The sequence below is a fragment of the Falco naumanni genome, chromosome W, assembly GCF_017639655.2.
Source record: "Falco naumanni isolate bFalNau1 chromosome W, bFalNau1.pat, whole genome shotgun sequence".
Lineage (NCBI taxonomy): Eukaryota > Metazoa > Chordata > Aves > Falconiformes > Falconidae > Falco > Falco naumanni.
This window is the reverse complement of record NC_054079.1, coordinates 10,493,918-10,516,305: the sequence shown is the minus strand read 5'-3', so window position 1 is coordinate 10,516,305 and position 22,388 is coordinate 10,493,918. Positions and strand designations below refer to the sequence as shown.

The window sequence follows — 22,388 nt, the reverse complement described above, 5'->3', positions numbered from 1 at the left end:
CTCGCACTTGGAAGTGTTGGTTTCATAGTGGTGGTGGTTTGTGTAATGTTGTTACCGAAATCTCGGAATGAAGAACTTATCGACACCAATGCGATGTAGATAAGCAGACACTTCTTTATTGACGGCCGGGTGCGTGAGTGAGTCCCCTCACAATCAATGCACACCAGGCTTCAAAATCATACACCTCATATAGAACTTATTCATACATATTCCTTAAGTATTCATGCATAAACATAGTATTTCCCAAAAATCATTAACATACTCTCACTTTGTATGCTAATTAGCTTATCAGTCCTTCGTGCTAGCGCAAATTCTTCCAAGAATTGTGAGCAGTGGTCTTTGGGAGGAAGGCCGTAGGTCTTCCTCATGGTGTACTTTTCACCTTTTGCCTGGTATGTGATGGTCTTGCAAGTTTGCAGTGTTCTTATCGGTCTGAGCTAATTTATGTCCTTGTTGACATAAATTCTTGTTTCTTCTTGTTTCTTTTAGTCCCTCCCTCTAGATAACTTATAAACAGGCCCCTTGTTAGAGAAAGTTAGAGAAACAGACTCCTCCTTTCATTAGTTATTTCATTAATTATTTCTTTCAAACTATGGTTACATGACCCAATTACTATACCTACATTCTTTGAGTAAATATATTTACACTTAACTTATTGTCCCTATTCCATACAATTTCTTTATATCAATTATTAAAGTTCACGATTTCTTGGCAGGTAACTACGAGTTGTTTCATTCGGTTGTTCTCAGTTCTTGGCCTTGGTACAGGGCTGTACAGAGGATTTCATAGCAGCTTTTGTTGTGCAACTACGAGTTTCATTAAAATATATTTCTTATTCCTCTATATTTCTATTAAAATGATTTTAGCAAATCTGTAACAATGTGGGGTTTGGGGGGGTTCATTTTTGGAGGTTTGTTGTGGGTTTTTTATTCCCAATATTCCCAATAGTGCTTTTCTGAAATATATTATACGTGCAAAAATCAGTATAGGTCAGTCTTGGTTTCTTTCTAGGAACTTCAAAGTGTTTTTGCAGACCTCCTCAGAGTGAGATTTTTTAAGCAGGTGTATAAATCTCCAGCCAACTTTTTATGAGAACAATAAAAATATTCCCACATTTTAATGCTTGTTTCAGAGAAACAGTGGTTGAGAAGTCTGTTACCTTAGTAACAGCTAAAGGCACACAGTGGGAAAATGCTCAACTTAATAACCAATATTTAAAAATAAAGACAGATCTGGAAAACAGCCAGCTTTCTCAAAGCCATGCTTTGTGTTAAATTTGCTCTTTCGATAAAGTGGTGCCAATCTGAGGAAAACCAGACACGCTTAAGCATAGCAATTTAACAAAATTAACATTTAAAAACAAATTTAGAAAATGGCTAACAGAAAAAATATATATTAAAGATATTTCATACAGAGTCCTCTTCCAGACGGATTTTAATGGAGAAACTGCATTGTCACAGATAAAGACATTAAATCCCAGTCCCCATCTATACATATCAAGAGTTTTTAAGAAAGTCTTTGTTGTACATATAAATTATGATCCTGAAAATGCCAGTGAAAGACCGTTATCCCCCAGAAGACCATTAACCACATTCTATAATTGTGATCAGCAACAAAATTGTCACGGAATAGGATTCAGCAGCAACCTGTCATTTAGTCTCAACAATAAGCATTGGTTTAATCAATCTGTTGGGAATTGTACTCTGAATAATTTACATCAGAGAGAGGTAGAGACCTGAAGAGCCTGAGAGGAAACTGCTGGTCTAAGATGAATTGTGAGAAATAGTTATATGTTAAAACGACCTTAAAGAAAGACTGAATTCTGTGTGGAATATTTTTTTTGTAAATTTTTAAACTGTGATGACTACTGTAGTGTGGGATAAAAGTGATAGGATAAAACTAAAAGATGAAATTCAGAGCACTGCAAAAACATTCATTTGCAAAATGTGAAAAGAGGTAGAAACAATAAATAAAAATATTGCAGGTGAGCAAGTGACCGAAGAGCGTGGGCTTGCTGGGCACAGACAGCAAAATGGTGGCATTATCCTTCTTGTGCACAAAGAGGAGATGAAGGCACTACTGAATATGTGCAGTAGATGCAAATGCTCAAGAACTGTAGCTTGGAGGTAGTGCAGGTACTATACAACCAATAAATCTTCTTCTATAATTAGCTGGGGAATTTTATCTTCTACAATTAGGGGAAAAGAGAACTTCTCCCTAGGGAATGGCCTCAAGTCTGTCCTTCAGTGGTAACAGCTGTGCTAAACCATGGGCCATTTGAAACAAGGTGTTTATTCACCAGCATAGACCAATTGAATTCTTCACAATACTTTTTCTTTAAAAATGTGCTTTTTGGATAGTAATATACATATATAGTATATACAGGACTATTACAGTTGGTATATACATAGAATATACATGATGCTTAAATCAAAAGACACTCCTTTATTTAAAAAGATGACTACAGCATGGTGGGATTTAGTGTATTTTAAGAGACTCCACATTCTATTTTAATCCCCGGACCAGATAGGGTACCTGGTCATAAATTTGCTGTTTGGATATGATTTACACCAACTAAAAGTAGTCAGATGCAGAGAGGTGGTGTGTTTGGTTGTGGTTTTTTTTGAACGCTCTTTAGTCACTGTGGAATTGCTGAGACTTCAGGAACCGCAACCACAAAAGCAGGTGGGTTAAGTTCTACTTCGAAAAGACCATTATGGAAGTGGAAAGGGCAAGACACTCACAAAGTGCTAAGACAAGCGGGGCTTTCGCTGCTACCAGGCATCCTAGCTGCATTTTGGCACACCGAGCTATGGCAGTAGCATCACCACTCTGACCAGTTTGCAGAACGATCGCCATCAGAATCCTTGCAGAGCATCCCTTGGCCTCGGGAAGCCACCTTTTCTCCTTGGCAAGGAGAGTGGTGCTGCTGTAACTGAGAATTCAACATGCCGTAGTAAGTACCAAGAAAAATCAGTGACTGCTTTTGTGAGTAGCTGTTCCCTTTCAATGTCTGCATGGCAAGGTCAAAGGGTTGGTTTGTTTTAATTTGTAAGTTGGGTAAAAAGAAGTCCTAACAGAATTTGAATTGCTTGCAATTATTCATTGAAGGTTGTTGTAGACAAAGAGTTCATGTCCACACTTAAAGAAAGCATTTGTCATGTTTAACATCAAAGGTTTGAGAAGTGTACACCTTTTTAGAGATAATGCAAAAACCAGAGAGAACTATTTCGTTCTCTGTTGCAGCAGCCTACCTCTGAGCAAATATTTACAGCAACTTCTACACAGACAGTAGGAAACTGTTTCAGAAGAACCTGGCTACGTTTTCTACATGACCACAAAACAAGATACAGGACTTGGAAACAACACGATCCCCTTGCACAGCAGCAGCAGCGCTGCATAGAAGCATAGAATTGTTTAGGTTGGAAAAGACCTTTAAGATCATCAAATCCAACCGTTAACCAACACAATACCCGCAGACCACTTTTGATTCAGCCGCTCAGTGATGGGGACACATTCTAGGAGTAGTTGAACACATTTCTGTTTCCTTTTCCTGCCTCTTCCTTGTGAGCATTAAAAGATGTTTGGTTTTAATTTATTTTTCCTTTAGTGGCCAATTTCTGCCTTGTATCTGAGAAGTAGCTCCATTTCATCGACACTTCGCTGACTGCTGCAACCTTACTTCTGAGTCACCTTGCTATTAAAAAGCATTGGATTAGCCGAGCTGGGAACGTAGGTGCTTATTGCTCTTTGTGATTAACAGCCTGGTTATCCCTGCAGCTCTATGTTGCAAGTAAGCGTGTGCACATACAGAGAACTAAATTCAGGACAACGTGCAGCAGAATGCTTATTACAAAACACCTGAGTTAGTAATGATTTAATACAGATGTCATTAGCACTACTTCCTCCATGTTACAGCCCTTTAAAACTTACCTGTATGTCTCGTATGAAAGCTACCGTCACACGTTCTTCAAACTCATTCACAGGAGTGTAGAGATTAAGTATCTTTACAATCTGTTGAAAACAAAGTAGGATTACAGACAGTCATGAGAAGCCAAACTGTTCCAGAATACAAAGCACCACCAACACTTCGTCTTGATATGGCCATAACAAGTGTCCCATGATGCTACTGGGAAGCAGAAGTAGCACAAGTATCATTCCAGTGTTCCTTTGCCTGCTGTAAGCCTCCATGGACCTGTCAAAGCCACTTCTTATGGCAATGTTTGTAAATTGGGAATAGACTTGAACAACAGCTTTATACAGGAACTCCACTTGGTTGGCACATGGTGACATTGCTGACCACTTCCCAGTACTTCCGATATCACCTCTACAACACTTCTCCTGATGCTCCCTCACTCCTGCTCCTCCCCTACCACCCCTCAGCTTCTCTCAAGAACACATGTTCAAGACAGGGCAATGGAGATACAGGAGAAAGGATCTCCACAAACCACTGGAGATCAGCTCACGCCTCTCTCTTCTCCCTTCCTACGACATCATCAAATTAAGGCCAGGCAATCCAGCAGCAAAAACCTGTGAGTTTATATCCTCCTGGAATGGAGTCTCAAAGTTTGAGGTCCAATCCAGCCAGCATAAGTGGGCAGTTCTCAGCCTCCTCCTGCCCCAAACGTGAATCCTTGGTGGGCATCCTGCAGACTTAGCCGGGTTAGACCCTGGCAAAAACAACAGGTGGGTTTGAAATCCCAAGGGTCTGAGCTATACCATGAACTCCTCAGGGCTGGGTTTCATCTTTGCTGACTTCTGGAGCTCCAGCACCATCAATGGCACTGCCAGAGAGGAGCCATCATGGGGACCTCTGACAGGGTTCAGTACCTAACATCTGTCCTGAAAAGGACAAGCTGTCCCCACTGTGGGAATGGCATGCTGAGTTGGGACAGTGAAGAGCTGGCTCCAGGAGACCACCCTTTCACTCTCCTTTAATAAGCAGTACCCTCTAGTGTAAATTTCTGCCCTGCTTCCTACCTGCTGGGTCGTGAGCGATGTGCACAAGGAGCAGATGGCCTCGGCATCTTCTGAGGTTTTCTTTTTCAGCTGCAGAAGCTGCGCTGCCTGAATCAAGGGATCCAAAGTTTGTGCTGCTCCACTTTGCTGCAGATTCTTCCCATGCAGCCATTCCTCCAGCTGGCTTATGATAAACCTGGGTAAAAAACCAAGACAAGATGAGACTTGAGAGTCAAGAAATAAGATGTAGCATTTCAAAAATCCTCTCTGAGATTTAATGTATGTAGCAGTGCTGGTATACGTGGTTTTTTGTGATGCATATTTGAAATACACATGGCAAGAGACAACCAGACCAAAGCTTAATACTCAACAACTCAGCAAAATTTATACTCTGTACCTTAGAAATAGACAAGCCATGTAACAGGTGAACAGCACAAGGGATGTGCTTTTCTGCAGCAGATTCGTTCAAGTTTCCAAAGTCAATTAAAATTATGCTTTTAATAAGCTTTTAAATGCTAACAAAATCCTACAAGGTACCCAAGGACCTTTGAAAATATCTACACAAAAAATGTCTTTGCCTGTGCCCACTCTCAGGCTCAAGGGGAACATGTAAAGATCCACCATGGGCAGAGGACAACAAAATGAAGGTTTAAGTAATTTACACTGAGAAGTAAGTTGATAGATTGATGCCGGGGCTGGCAAATACTCATCACTCCTTTCTGGCAGGTTTGCACTAGCTGTCCTTTCAGTTTTTAATTCTTATTACAACACTACGCTAAGACAGCAATGGGACAGGCAAGCCCTTGATCTCAGCCCAGCAGACATCTGTGCTGCCACTTGAGGGCAGCTCACAGGAGGCCAGAGGCGCACAGCAACAGGGTTTCTCTTTAAGATCCACTTGCAGGATCAGTGCCTTTGGCACTACAGCACTTGTTACCTAAAACTCGCAGACATGGCAGTGGGAGAACACCACAGACTTCTCCATCCTCACATGCAATCCAACCTACCTCACCTGGTGTAGTCTTTGTGCAGCCTTCCCACTCAGGCAAGGGTAGGGAAAACCCACCCCAGAGAGGATTACTGTAACATGCATTTAACTCACAAGCGACACAGCAAACTGCATTGCACGGGCATTACACAATGGGCGTTAGCTTTAACTGCCACTGCATCAGTCTCCTGCTGAAACCAGTTTCTCCCCTCACTTACACCACTGCATTTTATTTTCCTATTTTCCACCACCTTATAAAATCAACAAAACTTCCTTAAGCAGGTACATCCCAGGCCCCCGTCCCACCTTAGCTGCATGCCCGTGCTCCATGAGCAGACATCCTTCCTCAGCAGGAGGTTGTTCAGGGCGACAGCATTGATCATGTAGAAAAGCTGCTTGAAGACCTGCTGCAGAATCTCTGGGTCCAGACCCTGATCACACATGATACTGTGGAATGTGGTCAGCTGGTGAATGATTGCGTCTAAGCTGTAGGAGCTGTCACCATCTGGAATGCTGGAGGAACGATTCCTGTAGCCCATTGGTTTGACACCCAAAAGCCCCTGGATACTCTCATTTTCCAGCACCGCCGACACTGAAAAAGGGGGAGGGAATGAGCTAAAGAAGTCTGCATCCACCTATTAGTCACTAGAGGTAAGAACTGATCCCTCTGTGGGCAGTCATAAACATGAGGCAGCCTCCGTTGGATGGACATGATGGACACTGGGAGGTCTGAAAGCAGAACTGATCCACAAATTACTAGTTTACTATGAAAATATGAAACAGTTGAAGCACACAAAAATATCTGTAAGATCACGCTCCCCCCCCCCCCCCCCCCCCCCCCCCGGTGTTACTACACAGAAATCACTTACCATGATGCAGAAACAGGGAACAGCTCTTCTTTGAGTTGTAATCAATTCTCCCTCTATACCCACCACAGAGCATTAAATTCTGCAGTTAAAGTGATTAACTGGCTCAAAGGATTGGGAGAAACAAAGATAGATTAAAAGTAATAAAATTCTTACAGCCTGACTGACAGAGGAATGGGACAACTTTCTACAAGGAGCAGGAGGTACATGCAGAGATGCCATCAGGTGCAGCCAGAATTTGCGCAATGACATTTGGAGGGTAAACAGTCCCAGACACAGACGAGTTTAGGCTGGGAGCTCAAGGAAAACACCAGCAGCTAGAAAATACAAAGCACTGAGAACAGACCCTCAATTAGCTTAGCAAGGAGGAGGACGGATGTAGCTGGGGAGGTAACTCTTGTTATACTGACTCACCCTTGCAAAACAAGGTCTTTGTTAGTCTTTTTCCTCTTCCCATTTCTCTCCTCCCTCATAATGCACACTTCCACCCATAAAGACCTTAACCACGAACCTGGTCTGGAGAGGAACGCTGTTCCTACAGACCCCACCAGCACCACCTCACCTCCCTCACAGAAAGGAAAGAGGTATCTTCTATCACGGGGGAAAAAAAACTTCATCCCTATTAGTTGCATATCATGGGGGAAAATAAAAACTCATCCAGGTCTGCCTCCCTAACTCCAGGTCACTGTTAACACTGCTCCAAACCAAGATTTTATTTTTTTTTTGTAGCATATTTCTCTCTACTAACTGCAGGCTTTTCCTTCAGTGAGAAGTCATGCTAGCACCTTACAAAGGTCTGAAAAACACTCTGAATAAATAATTACAAAACCCCAAAACCCTTCCTAAAAGCTAACGTGCTGCGAACTTACCAATCATGGGTTGGAGTATGGCCTCTGCTATCTTAATGAGCTGCTGGTAGATCTGGATGGAGAGGTGGCTCAGCACCTGGTGGTACTCAGTCAGGTCAAAGTTCTTCAGACAGTGCTCGTTCTGCTTCGGCGTGTTTTGTGTCATGAAACCCTGAACAGGAGGAGATTAAAACACCTGTTTTCATTATTCTACTTCTAGTCCAGTGAAGTCACTGTATTAATTAAAAAAATCCCTTAAAGTATACAACGTATCCAGGTATGTTGCCAAAGTACATTTTTACTCTATTATAGAAAAGATCAAGACTCATAAATTACTTTTGATTTACTCAGCCATTTGTTCATAAATTATCATTAGAGGGATGCTTTTTGAAGAAAAGCATCATTAAGCGGTAAGTTTTTCATTTTAACTTCAGCAAGGAGCAACCTTTGTATTAACTGCAACATATATATATGAACTAGAAAATTTCAGTCCCTGACAAACTTTCTAGCTATTTATTTGTCCCTGTGAGTCGCAATTAATAAATTTTGTAATTATCACAGACTCTTTAATTGCCTGTTCAGAAAGTCTTATCAATTTGGTGTCAAAATGAGAACTATGCAACCTTCTTTGTTGTTCGCAGACCAGTAAAATGCAAAAATACAACATGTACAATTTGAGTTGACTTCAGAATTTCTACATTTTCCTGACTAATGAAAAAGCGCTCGTTGCGCTGCAAGACTGCATTTAGCTTGGGATTTTCTTTTTAACCTGTTTTCTTAAAAATAGGTTGGATTTCAAACTAAAGGTGACAATATTTTGGAAACTTCTCAGAAATATTTTTCCCCTCTCTGTTTTTTGTACGAAATTATCAACTGAATTTGTAAATAGCTGCTTCATTTAACACAGTAAATCATGGCAAAGAATGTGAAACTTAAGTTTGGGTTGGTTGGTGGTTTTGGTGGTTTTTTTTAACCCTGCTGGTTTTCTGTATTTTCTTTAAATGTAATGTTGTCATCCAGGCAGAAGAGGGCAAACAGGAGCATAAATATTAGTATTATCTACAACATTTTTCTTTTTAATTTAAATTTTCAGGTCCTGCACTGAGGTTTTACACACCAGTCATTTTGTGAATGACCTGAGTAGTTAAATTGATTCCATGAAATTTTTTTTTTACTTATTCTTAGAGCTTGATTGCTTAATATATTTAACACAAATCAAGACTAAATGAGAAATGACATAATTTGGCTCTGTTGAAAATTTTAATACCCAGAACATATGAGTGTAAGGATGACAGCATGTAACATACTAAAGGACAAAACCTGATTTTGTCGGAAGGGATCAGCTGTAATAAAATTTCTTTCAGTTTATGAAATATTACTGAAGCAGCAAGCAATGAGAGCATTTCCTTCCAAAATCTTACATCGTGATTATGAATTTTTGCTCTCTCAAAGGGTGGTTATTTTGATCTAGTTGAATTGAACGGGGAGGGGGGAAAAGTCAAGTAGAAACAATCAGAATAAAATTGCAAAATTTGGAACAGTTTTCACCTGTCTAAAAATCTTGGTTAATGAAAAATGTGGGACCTACTAAAGCCAGGGGAACAGCCTTCAAAACAGCCTACCAGAAGGAAATCCCCTGTTCAGGCAAATCAAGGCGCATGGTCGGCTATGAAATTCAAAATATTCTGGTGCGTGTTCTGTTGTAAGGGTCTTGGTTTCAGCTCTCAAATGTCTTGTCTCAGTGCAATGGCCCATAAACCCCTAGTCTAGCTCAGACTAGACAGAAGACAGACATGTTTTACGCTGAGCGTGGTGAGGCAGTGGCACAGGCTGCCCAGAGAGGTGCCCGATGCCCCATCCCTGGGAACATCCAAGGCCAGGTTGGATGGGGCTCTGAGCAACCTGATCCAGCTGAAGATGTCCCTGGTTATGGCAGGGGGTCAGACTAGATGGTCTTTAAAGGTCCCTTCTCACCCAAACCATTCTGAGATACTACAGTTCTAGGAGCTGCCTCGTGTTATACCCAAATTAATGAAGCAGGAAAGGCAGAGATGACCCCATGTCGTTACCAGAGGAAAGCCACTAGACCCAGGTGTTGGGGTCTGCAGCAGGTCTGCAGATGAGTTAGTTGACTTCAAAGACTTAGTCGTGTACCTTTAAGACAGCCACAAATTGTCAGGTATGTAAACAGGATGCGAAGAACCAGAACTTAGAACCGCAGCATACGGGCACCTACAGCAACAGCAAATAGCAAGCAAGAAGAAGGACACAAAAACCTATCAGGGTCTGACACCTGCACTGTCTAAGATATATAAATAGTTTGTATAAACAATAAAGGCCATTTTGCTGGAACCCAGCCACGCAGACATAGTGTTTCTTTTAAGTCCGCCTCGACTTGCGTCACCACATTTGGTGACCCCGATGTGCCAATGTGATCCCAGTAAAGGGTATCAAAAAGAGACCCTGAGACTGTGCCGATGTGACCCCGGTAAGGGGTGTCAGGAGCAGATCCCGAGACTGTGACCAGCGGGTTGCTGGGGAGGCGGAGCCTGGTGAAGCGGAGTAGCGCAGTGAGCAGCTGCCAGATCCCGGGAGAACTGACACCGGTAAGGTGAGCCACCAGGGACAGCATGGGGAGTAAGTTATCTAAAGAAGATACCATGGTGCTATCAATGTGGAAATTAGTATTAGAGAAGCGTGGAATTACTTTAGATGGGCTTCGGTTAAAAATTATGTTATTGTGGGCCAAAACACATGGAGTGGAAATGTCCCCCGCGACTGCTCTTAGTGTGTCGACCTGGGACAATTTAGGATCAACACTGTCAGAAGCTCTGGAGAAAGGGGACAAAGAGGCGTCGGAGATTTTGCTTACCTGGGGATTGCTTAGACATGCTGTAGGGGGCTTCAAGAATCCGCAAGATGCAAATGGGGGTTTGCCAAATCAGCAAAATGCGAGTGGAGACTTGCAGAGTCCACAAGACGCAAGTGGGAGCTTAAAAAGTCAGCGACATGCGAGTGGGGGCCTGCAAAGTCCGCAAGATGCAAGTGGGGGCTTAAAAAGTCAGCAAAATGCAAATGAGGGTACATCGTTCAAACCTCCCCTGTATCCCCCTCCGGAATACAGACAAGAGGGTGAGGGGGTGGGGGTGGGGGAGGGGGAGAGTCTGTGTCCCTTACCAGACGCCACACCCCAATGCCCCGAATCCCCTAAATCTGTCCAACTGCATCGACTTATGCTGGATACTGATTCCGATTCCGAGGACAACAAGCAGAAACCTCGTCGGACCGATCCCAGCCCCCCTGACTCCCCCCAACATTTGTGCCAGCCCGCATGCCTTTCCCCCTCGGCTCCGGCCCTGCCTGCGCAGGATGGAAATGCCAAAAACCCGGATTCGGATCCAGCTACGCCAACATTACCAGTCACAGGCAATGAAGAAGGTGGAGGTGGTAAAAATCCAGTTTCCAGTGGTACAGTAATGACGCGCGACCCTCGGCGATTTTGGCAGGCTGTAAGAGATGGGGCATTAAGAGATGGGAATTGGGATTTAGTAGAACAGATAGGCGGACCGCTCCTTGATCTTCCTACTCCTTCCACCATGCACCGCATGCATATCCTATTGTACTGGGATATGCGGCTGCTGGTAATCCTCATGTTCGCACACCATTTGCTTGGAAAGTAGTACAGGACTTGCAAAAAACTGTTTCGCAGTATGGGGTGACTGTGTTCTGTCACACGGAAAAGCTGTGTATAATCTACTGTATTATAGTGGTTGAAATGTATTTTGCTGTTAAAAAACCCAAAAAACAAAAAAAAAGGAATTGTAGGAATTGTACGGAACAGAGACAGTGGGTTGTTTTGACATCGGTAATGTGCAGTTTTGGCCTTGCTTTGAATGATGTGCAACTGAGATCCTGCAGCAAAGAGTTAAATAACTTTAAGGGAGTATGAGTAGAAACTAAGATGAGATGGAAGCGTGTGAACAAGTAGTTTTAACCTATCACCTTTTAAATAACTAAGTCTGCGTAGCATGTGTATTTTTAGCTGGGGGTACACATTGGTGTGAGCCTATTAATAAAGTGGCACTAACTTAAAAAAAAAAGGGGGGGTAATGAAGGGAGTGACCCCAGAGGCACGATTAGAGAAAGCATGAAGGTGTCTTAGTACGCATGAAAAACCCTCGTACCAGGCATTGGCCGGGACCGCATGAATTGTTAACTTGGGGAAGAGGTTATGCTTGTGTTTCTACAGATGAAGGTCCGCGATGGATACCTGCTCGCTGTGTGCGGCCTGAGCTTAGCGTGCCAGATCATGGGAGCGCTGCTGCCGGCAGTCAACCCAACAGCTAATGTGTGGTCTCCTTACTGAACCAGTCCTTGTTTGGTGTGCCCTTCCTCGAAACTGACTTGCAGACATTGTTGCAAAAAAGTGAATGTATGTGGGGAATGAAGAATCTTACTGAAAGTCTTGATATTTTCAATAATTGATTACCTCTGCATAATGTTAGCCCAAAAGAAGTCAATATTGTTTGCACTTTGAATGTCAATAGTTGTCTTTATGATGGACTTTTTTTTCCAGTAACAAAATCATAACTAATATGAATTTGAAGAAGCTGCAGTCCCAGCTCAAGCTGATAAAATTAAGGCTGTCATCTGTCTCGCTCAGAAGTGTGTGATGACTTTGGGTATCATCTCCAAAGTGAATGCATCCCCACAACAGCCATGGCCATGGTGTAATCTTGATATTGAAGGCAAAAAGGGCTTCTCACTTGAATACAGTTTCGTGACACTTCCCATGCTTTTGGTAGTTATTAGAACTCCTTAAAAATCTCTACCAGAATTTTTCTCAGAAAGCGTTTTGGCTAAACAGGAAGGAAAGGAAGGGAACAGGTCTTCTCCATCTTCCCACTGACAAGGAACTGAAGGGAGCCACTGAAAGCTGCTGTCAGCAATGGGAGCCTCCACTGCTCAGTAGAAATGTTTTATAATTAAACCATTTATTGTCATGGTAAAGTGCACAGTATTTGCTCTGCTGTAGGCACTTCTACAAGGGAAAGCTTTTGCTTTGTTTTCATGCTTTTTGAAAGCATTTCTTTGGTCATTAAATCAACCTTTCTTCTGAGTGCTCAAAGGGGATTTGCAATCAAGAACAAAGAGAAGCGGGTTTTCCCCAACTGCATTACCTTCAAAATAAAGCATCCTTTCAGGCTCTAAAACAGAGGTCCTCAAACTTTTTAACCAGGGGGCCGGTGCACCGATGAAGTAGCAGGCAGTCATCTCTGGCTGGTTGGTTTCCCCCCCCAACCCCCGGCGGGGGGGGGGGGGGGGGGGGGGGGGGGCGGGGGGGTCTGTAAATACCGGGGCCGGACTGAGGACCCTGGGGGGCCGTAGTTTGAGGACCCCTGCTCTAAAAGCTTGTGTTGCAGCTAGCTGATGAACTGAGCCCTGTGCCAAAAACGATCTTCTAATTTGGTGCCTGAGAAAAGAAAATCACTGATTTCATATGTCCCTGTGTGGGTGCAATACATGTGCAAGGAGCAGAGTAATTGCTCTTCTGACAACTTAGTCCAGCCAGAAGACAACATCAGTACAGGCTGAACGCCCTTTTGAGAAGCACACACAAAAGTGCATTTCATCTGCACTAAATTGTTCAGATTAAGTTATCCTCATCACACAGTCCCCACAGCTTCGCACCCAAACCCACCATCCGAGAGCTTATCCCAAGGGGAGGTTGGCCAGGGCAGGTGCTGCTGAGTGAAGTGCCATAGAAGAGCCCCATCTGGGCATTCTTCCATCATAATAAAAACATGGCTAATCCTAGACCTTTTTTTCCCCTAATCTCCAGAAGTGACTCATCTTCAGGTTGACACACAAAAAGCACTATTCTAGAGTAAAAGCTGCAAATGGGCTTTTTCTATGCAACGTAGCAAGCAGAAAAGCCCTAAATTCTTTCCAATAGCAGATGAAAGAAACCAATTGCTGATGCACAAGAAAGATGATGGATTTAACCTGAGCAGTTGCAAGCACTTGCAGCAGGAAACTAAACCCACACCTTAGTGCCTTAGGTTATGGGAATGGACATGAAGGTTATTCAGAATGAACCTGATTAGCAAAGAAATTCAGGGTAAAAGGTCCATTTTTACTACTTGCAAAAAAACTCTACACTCTTAAGCCTGCTTCTTCCACTAGAGTGCTTTCTCATACAACGGTGGCAATGTTGGATCACCTCCACCGCAAGGGATCCATAAAGCATAGAAGTTTGTATGAAGAAGGAAAAAAAAAAAAGTGTTTAGTCTACATCACAGCTCCAAACCCTATAAAGGCTCACAACAACCAGACTAACTCATGTTCGAGCAGTGCCTCTGCTTGGGTGAGACAAGCTGGTCCCTACACAGGTCATACTCTGCATATGCCTACAACACCAACCACAACAACCGGCTGCAATGGCCATGGACTGCACCGCAGAGACCGAGCCCTCATGCCCCATACCAGGCCAGGCTGAGGAACGACATCTTCCTAGTATTTACAGCATCTGCAACAGCTTTCTCCAGTGTTTTGTATTATATACCGTGAGGAATCACTATATACACAAAGCTCTGGCATATTCACAGTTATCAAGCGCCCTTATTTCCAGATGGGTCTGGGTTTGGGGAGTTTCTTTGTGGCTGGCAGTACAAAAGGCATCAAGATAGGGCATCCTCCTGACATGAGGCAGTCACTGCTCCTGCAGGGATGTCCACCTGCCCTTGCTGCCCTGTGACCTGGCTAAAAGGCAAATTTTAGGGGCATTCATTAACAAAAAGAAAAAAACCCTGAATTAAAGAGTAGAAATTCTTTCCCCTTCAGACTTATGAAGAGCTTTCACCAGTATGACCGCCTGCAGGAGACCTACACAACATGAGACATGACAAATAGACATACCTTTCTCAATAGGTCTTTCTCCTTAACGTAGCTGTCTTCCACAACCTTCCTCTCACCATGAGCTTTCTCAAGCTCCTGCCAGAGGTGCTCCACCTCTTCCTGCAAGCTGACAAGCTGGTTGCCATCACCCTGCTGGCTCTGCTGATATTGCACCAGTTCCTTTTTCAGCTTTTCCACCTCAGAGGAGCGAGCTGACGTGAGCATAGAGAGCTGCTCATTCAGAAGTTTGTATTCCTTGTTCTGCAGCTAACACCCCAAAAAGAAGAAAATAAAACCATAAGCAAGATCAATGCATGCACTGATGCACTACAAAAGTAACCGTTAAAAATCCTTGAACATGGTGGGTAACAAACTTCCAATAACAAACATTTCCATGGAGATGCTAAAGGCTAAAGACAATTTCAAACTGTGACAAAAGCTCAATAATATTTTGGTAATGATTATACAAGCATTGTTAAACAGATGTTACACTTGAAGCAAAGGCAAACAATGCTTGGTAGCGGCTGGCAACCAAACCAAAAAAACTACTTATATTACAGCTTCCACACAATGTTGCTTAATGCAATTGGTTTGCAATTTTTTGTTTGTAACATCGGGTTTGCAGCTTACCCTTTTATTCCTGACTCCTAGGCCTGCAGGAACCTGGGGTGACAACGCATTATAGAATAATTGCAGCCTCGAGCACAAAGAGCTCCCTAAATCCCAGCTTTAAGCCATGTGCCAGCTCAATCATCTCTTTATTTGCTCAGATTTTCTCTTTTAAAGCACTTAGCAAGGATTTGCTCCCAAGGTTTGAGACCTTAAAATTCAGCAGCCTCATTTGATTTTTCTGTGGTTCAAATCAAAGTCAATGGGAACTACATCGTGACTATAAAACAGCATCATTATTAGCCAGCCCCGGAAATGACATTCACAACAGACCAAGAGCTTCAGTAAAGAGCCTACCACATAGCTTTGATAACATTAGGCAGATAATCATGAGAGCAAATGAACTGTTTTGTATTTTAAAATGTAGTCTGGTTTTTAGAGTTCCCTTTCTGAAAGCTTTTAATACCGCTTTAAAGATCGGGCCTCATATCACTCACTGTACAACAGATTTAAAAGGCTTTCCTTTCCTGAATGGGACTTTGGTAGATATTTTACTTATGTATCACAAATACCAGTTTGGGCCTTTCTTGGTCTTGCTGGAAAACATTTGGCAAGAGATCACTGTTCAGGCCAGGTAAGTGTTGTGGTAATCTGCAACTTTGTTTTTTTAACAAGTGACTTTTTACAAGGGCATGTAGCAATAGGACAAGGGGGGATGGTTTTCAATTAAAAAAGGGAAGATTTAGACTAGATATTAGGAAGAAATTCTTCATTGTGAGGGTGGTGAGGTGCTGGCAGAGGCTGCCCAGAGCAGTTGTGGGTGCCCCGTCCCTGGCAGGGCTCAAGGCCAGGCTGGGGCTTGGAGCCACCTGGGCTGGGGGAAGGTGTCCCTGCCTGTGGCAGGGGGTTGGAACTGGCTGGGCTTTAAGGTCCCTTCCAACCTAAACCATGCTGTGATTCTATGAACTCAGCCTTTTGCTGTTTCTCAGAGCTTTAGTAACCAGCATTGTTACACCAGCTCATGCAAAAATGCTCCTTCCATTCTGGAGTTTTTAGCTGATGTGGAGGCTAAGATAAGCTTGAAGAAAGAACCCAGAAGACAAAAGTATTAAGACATAAATGTATCATTTTAAAAAGTCAATGGACTAGGGAAATCCTCATTTATAGTTTTTGACTTGTCAGGATGAGCAGAAAAGGTACAAAGTCACACATCCTGAGATGCAGCTTCTTCCTCCAAGATGTTCCCCAGAGTCAATACTCAGGTTCAAAGCAGTATAAAATTACCTTACAACTACGTGCTTTGAGAGAAACAAACATGATCCCCCAACCCTACAAAGGGGATCTCTCCGATGCAGAAATACCAAAGCTGAATGCTTTGGTGCATACACTTTTTTTTTTCATTCTTCTGCATACATGACTTTTTTTTTTTTAAGGTTCAACATCCACATATTCAACAAGGAAAAAAAAGAGAAAACTAATTCCCTCCTGCTATACCACAAAGCAATTCCCAGCATGAGACAAAAGATGTGCCACATTACCCCACCGCTTAGCAGGTCAGGAGAGATTATGGGAAGGTTATACCACAGTTCAACTTGATGACAGGTATTAAATTAAAACCAGAACTTGTTTTTTCAGGATGCTGCCACAAAACACACAGCATGAGCACCTCTCATTGCTAAGAGTTGGTATCGCAGAATGGTTTGGCTTGGAAGGGACCTTAAAGCCCACCCAGTTCTATTCTCTGCCATGGGCAGGGCCCCCTCCCACCAGCTCAGGTTGCTCCAAGCCCCATCCAACCTGCCCTTGAGCCCTGCCAGGGATGGGGCACCCACAGCTGCTCTGGGCAGCCTTTGCCAGTACCTTGCCACCCTCACAGGGAAGATTTTCTTTCTAATATCTAGTCTGAAGCTCCCCTGTTTTAGTTTAAAACCATTCCCTCTTGTCCTATCACTACAAGCCTTACTAAAAAAAATCTGTCCCCATCTTTCTTCTAAGCCCCCTTTAAGTACTAGAAGGCCAGAAACCACCAAGGGCCACTAAATAAATACAATTCCTTATAATTATCAAGTTATAAGATCCAGATAGGTAGACAAAGGACTGTAACCAGGAGAATTTTTGTACCTGTGCAACTAAGAGGAAGAAAGACACACAAAAGACTACTAGACAGATACTACTCAACTTTCCCAAAAGGAAAAAAAAAATATATATCTCAGGGCTAAGAGCAAGCACAGTCAACCTTGAACATCAAAATTTTGCTTTGAAGACAGCACAGGTCACTAAAGGGAAAAGGCAATATAAAGAATGGAAGGACACAGGAAAATAACTTATGCCTGTGAGCAGCAAGCAGGATGCTAGAGGGCTTGGCCAGGAGCAGGAGACTGTCAGCCCAGCAATTTCTTTGTCATCTCCAGGAATTAGACAGAAGGAATAAACCATAACACACCACAAATTAAGCCTTGTATCTGTGGTTTGAAAAACAAGATTTGGATGCTTTACACAAAGCCACAACTGGGTGCAAAGCAAATTGGCTGCTCCTGCCCAAAATCACAGGGCTACGAACCCAAGAGCAGTGCTTGTGCTGCAGAGCCAGCTGGATTTAATACAACCTTGCAATTAAAGGGAGGGCTTGCGTAAGAAACTGGGGGTGAAATTCTGACTCCCAAGGAAGCCTCTGAAAAGCACCTCTCCAAGCAGTCAGCAACTGCCCAAAATATCTCCAACCTATTGTTTTAGGGTGATTACAGAAACGTTATTTCAGCAGCACTGAATGAAGAGCTGAAAGGGATGTAATAAGAGTCTGACACTTTTATGACTTCACCATAATATGGCTTTTTTCATCGGCCTAAAATAACTGAATACAAAATTTTTCCATTAAGGGTAAGTAAATCCATTGCCCCCCATCACCCAAGATCATCTTAGCAACCATGTGCTGAGCAAACCTGGCTTCATTAAGAAATCCCACCAGCATCATGTGGTACCATTCCCTGAAGGGTTCAATATTTTAAGCAGTAAGCAGCTGGGCTATATGGGTCATTCTATAGGAGCCAAGGCCTGTTTGGGGGCACACAGGTTGAATATCTGAGCCAAGATTTGACATTAAATTATTTTAGAAACTGTGGTTCATGGAGAAAATTTCTCTTGCCTTGTTTACTGCAGCAGAACAGATTTGCCTTTCAATTAGCTCTAAAACATGCAGGTTGGCATGGCTTGAAATTATCTGGAATATGTTCAAAGAGCAGAACGAGGGGGGAAAAAAACTGCTATTTACATATTACACCTTTGTTGGGAGTGGGGGGAGTGGGCAAACAGAACTGCTGGTAGCCAAAGTCATTTATAGCTTTTATTTCCCCAAAATGATTGCAAGACAGCTAAAGACATCAAAAACCTCAAATTTTTTTATATCCAAGGGTGCCCACGATACATCTCAATCATGAATGTTTAATGTTTATAGAGTTAACAGCTTTGATTTTATACAGAATTGATACAAAGATTCTGCATCTGACAGCTCCAGCAACCAGAAGAAGCAGCCAAAGGCCAAGAATACTTCAACAATAAATTTCATACATAACTACAATAAGAGTATTGCAGCAAGACTGCAAAGACAACATTACTCAGAGTGATGGCATGGTGAGAGTCCAATGCTGTGGTACCACTGACTGGAAACCATCAGAACCAGCAAGAAGAAAAAGGTAGAGTTTTGAAAAAATGAAAGTTAAAAACTTGTTTTAAAGAGTAATTTGTTACTAATGGCAATCTGCACCAGTTAATTCTCTATAGACTAATCCTTATGTAGCCAGTTTCTATAAAGAAGAATGGTTTTATAGTACAGAGACATCTTCCATGCTTTACCCGTGCAAGCTGATGACAGATTTACTATCTACACATTTAAGACAGTCCATTCATCAGTCATTTACGTACACACTAACAAATACATTTCTTAACTGTTGCGTAACATTTCAAACCAAATGATATGTTTTCATTTCAATTTACTTGAGATAGTGACAGAGTGCAGCACACCATGGAAATTATAAAATAAAGCCAGGCACACCTGAAATGCGGAGTGTGAGGCTTCATCTTTCAGTGGGAATACATCATGACTTACATGGGTTGAAGAACACTAAAAATTATATTAAAACTTTTTTCCTTAAAGGAACCAGGTTAAAAAAAACAGATTATGGAAGCCTCAAAACATTCAATTCCTCAAGCCATAAAGTAACTGTGATGGAGAAGCATAAAATAACAGCAAAAGGTGGCTTTATCCAGAAATGTCTGACCCAAAGCCACATCACTCAAATTACTCTCATGACAGTATGCTGGAAAATATTTAGATGTAAATACTACAGGATGAAAGTGAACATTTTCTCCTGTTTCTGTAAAAAAAAATTTCTTTGGATAAAACATTCTGGAAAAATCCCCATTTCTCTACAGGTAAATTGCTTACGCTCAAGTGAAGCAAAAAACTCACAAAGGTCAAGTTTCCTATTATTTGAAGTGGTTTAAATTCATAGCCTTCATGCGTGGTTTAAATTTAAAAGTGACCCTCCTTTTTGGTTTTATTCTTAATCAATCATTATAATCTGACTTGTCTGTAAAATATAAGGAAATACAGAGGAATAATCAATGCTCACTGTGATGAAAACTGATACAGATTGCATGGATGTAAAAATGCAGAAGGAACTAAAACATCTATTACATGTCCCACAAAATAAGATCCTGTGGAAGCAGGTTTTTCCAAGCTGGTTTATAAAGCCAATTCAAATATACCGATTATTCAGAATCTTTCAATGAAGTTGTCCATCTCCTGGGTCTGGATTTTCAAGACCGGAATTTTATGACCAAGAGGGTAAAAAAACTACCAGAACCCAAAGTGAGTATCTTATTTAGTATAGAATTGTTCCCATACAAAATTATCTTCTAGGAACATTAAAACTAAAAAAATAAAAACAAAAAATCTCTCCTTGAAGCATCCCAAACACTGAATTGGAGAAGGTCACTCTCAAAGGCTGAAATAGCTGTTTGCCAACTCTTTACTGAGCATATTTATAACTCCTTTGTTCCATATAAAAAGGCCGATGGCTATGCTGACGTTAACACAAAGCTGCCTGGCACTAAAACACAATTGATGCTTTTTTTTTTTAATTGTCCTTGTCATCTTCAGGGCTTATTTATAGTTTTTCTGATTTATTAGGCCCTAAAAATCTCTTTTGAATTTTGTATCACAATCAGCAAGAGCCACACCACCCATAACCTTTTCGTTTGAGATGCAAGAGTCTGAAGCCTAGTGTATTTTGGATGTGCAGTGTGAAAGTCTCCAATAATAATTTACAACCCTTATTTTCCTTCTCTGCAAATATAATGAAAAAAATTTTGGCTGAAATTATTATTGCAGCAGGTGTCCAAACCCGGGGGGGGGGGGGGAAGAAAGCAAACTGTACACTGCAAGGAGCTTATGTGTGGAGAGCTTCAGGCAAGCAGAGAAGAAGTCCTCTAGGGCAACACTTGCTTCCAGGGAAGACTAGTGCAGAGGATATAGAGCTGTTATTTTACTACTTGCTGTCCACCTCCATATGGGATCACAGCTGGATTCCTTTATCTGCTATGCACCAGCATTTTCAGAGATTTTACCACAGCAAAGTACTTCTGAGGACCAAACTGAAAGCACCAGCTGAAGCGCTGGACACAACACCACAAACCCTCCAGCAGCCTCACTCTGCAGTTCATCACTTGATAACAAATCTCTTTGACTTGAGCAACCCAGGACTTAATGGGGGTCTTGCACAATGCGAAAAACTATTAAAAGGGAAGAATCCATCCTGGATGTAAACCAACGTAAATAAACCCTGTTTGTCCTGAAAATGCTAGTGTTTTCTTCTCCCTTCCTCTCCCCAGATAACGAGTGAACCTGCATGCCACGCCAAATCTCCAGCACAGCACCTGGATGGGAAGCCAGCTGCGCTGATGCGGATGGTCTCCAGTACTCCACAAGCTCTCAGCTGCTGCACCACTCTCTTCGGATCAAATCTGCCATTACATTTAGGATAGAGATTAACACAGCGAGAAGGAATGCACATCAACTCACCTGATAATGATTCTTCTGGGGACAGGAACTGGTTTCTGATTTGTGGAAAAAAGCTCTGCTCTCACCATTAATACAGGGGCTGCAGAAACCACAAGTCCATGGATAGCTTTTGTCCACAGCCATTCCCTTGCAAACCTCAGCATAACCATAAACCCCATGCCTTGCTTTGGGAACAGGCTGCATAGATGTCACGCATTTTCACTCCATGTCACAAGACATTGTGCTTTTCAAGTGCAAGAGACCTCGCTATTGCCCTATTATCGATGCCAAGTGGTACTCTTAGGATGAGAACAGTTTGTTACAATTAGTCTCTACAGCCATAATCTACCCAGCTATGTACAGCAACACATTTACGATAAAGGAGGGAAGAGGTTACCCCACCACAAGCTGCTTGACGAGCAAGACAGTATTAGTTTTGCAGCTACAAGGACAACAACTTATTTCCAGAATAAAATCATACTCAACAGCAAAATAAATCTGATCTATTACATTCCATACCAAAACAGAGTAATGAACAGGTCCCATGGATCTGCTCATCTTTAAGTTCACCAAGAACAGTAGCGTTCATGTTCCAGACTAAGGGCTTTGGCAGGCACCACGTGGAAATTCAAGGTATTTCTGCTCTCAGCTGCCTGCCCTCCTCTTTTTAGCTGGCACAACCCCTTACCACTGGCATCTCATTTCCAACAGCAATTTGTGCCAAAAAACTTTGTGCCAACTTCCAGCTGGGTACTTGAGCTGTGTTCTCTCTGGCTCCTGGCATGAACCCTCTTTCAGATCAGCCTTTCTTTGCAGAGAGTGAGTCCAGGTACCAGCATCCCCCATCACTTATCCACCCTTCCACCCCTGACACCAAATGCATAAAGAGGTCCCAGCTCTTCAGCTCGAGATGTTGGACCCTGGAAGAGGTTGATGGATCAAGCTTGGACTCATATGATACAGATGTTCATAACTGTTAGGTTTCCAGAACAAAGGTGAGGAACAAAAGCTTCTTGGGGACCTGCTTGTCCCTTCCTGAAAGCCCAAAATATTTACACCTGCAGGCTAAGATTGCATGAATAATTCTGCCTGGCCTCTGCTGTGCAAAAATAGCATAAGAAATAGTCCCCTGCTACTTTGTGCATTTTCAAATTCCCTGAACC

At 42.4% G+C, this 22,388-nt stretch overlaps 1 protein-coding gene across 1 annotated transcript in view; it reads right to left on the bottom strand.

Moving 5' to 3' along the window:
• Positions 1-928: 928 nt before the first annotated feature.
• Positions 929-22,388, bottom strand: part of LOC121080687 (unconventional myosin-Vb-like) — a 61,102-nt gene continuing 39,642 nt past the window's right edge. Inside the window, 7 exon segments of the mRNA XM_040578827.1 lie at positions 929-2,935; positions 3,934-4,014; positions 4,981-5,155; positions 6,254-6,539; positions 7,683-7,848; positions 14,580-14,825; positions 21,074-21,188. Coding sequence (XP_040434761.1) covers positions 2,825-2,935; positions 3,934-4,014; positions 4,981-5,155; positions 6,254-6,539; positions 7,683-7,848; positions 14,580-14,825; positions 21,074-21,188 — 1,180 coding nt within the window. The 3' untranslated portion in view covers positions 929-2,824.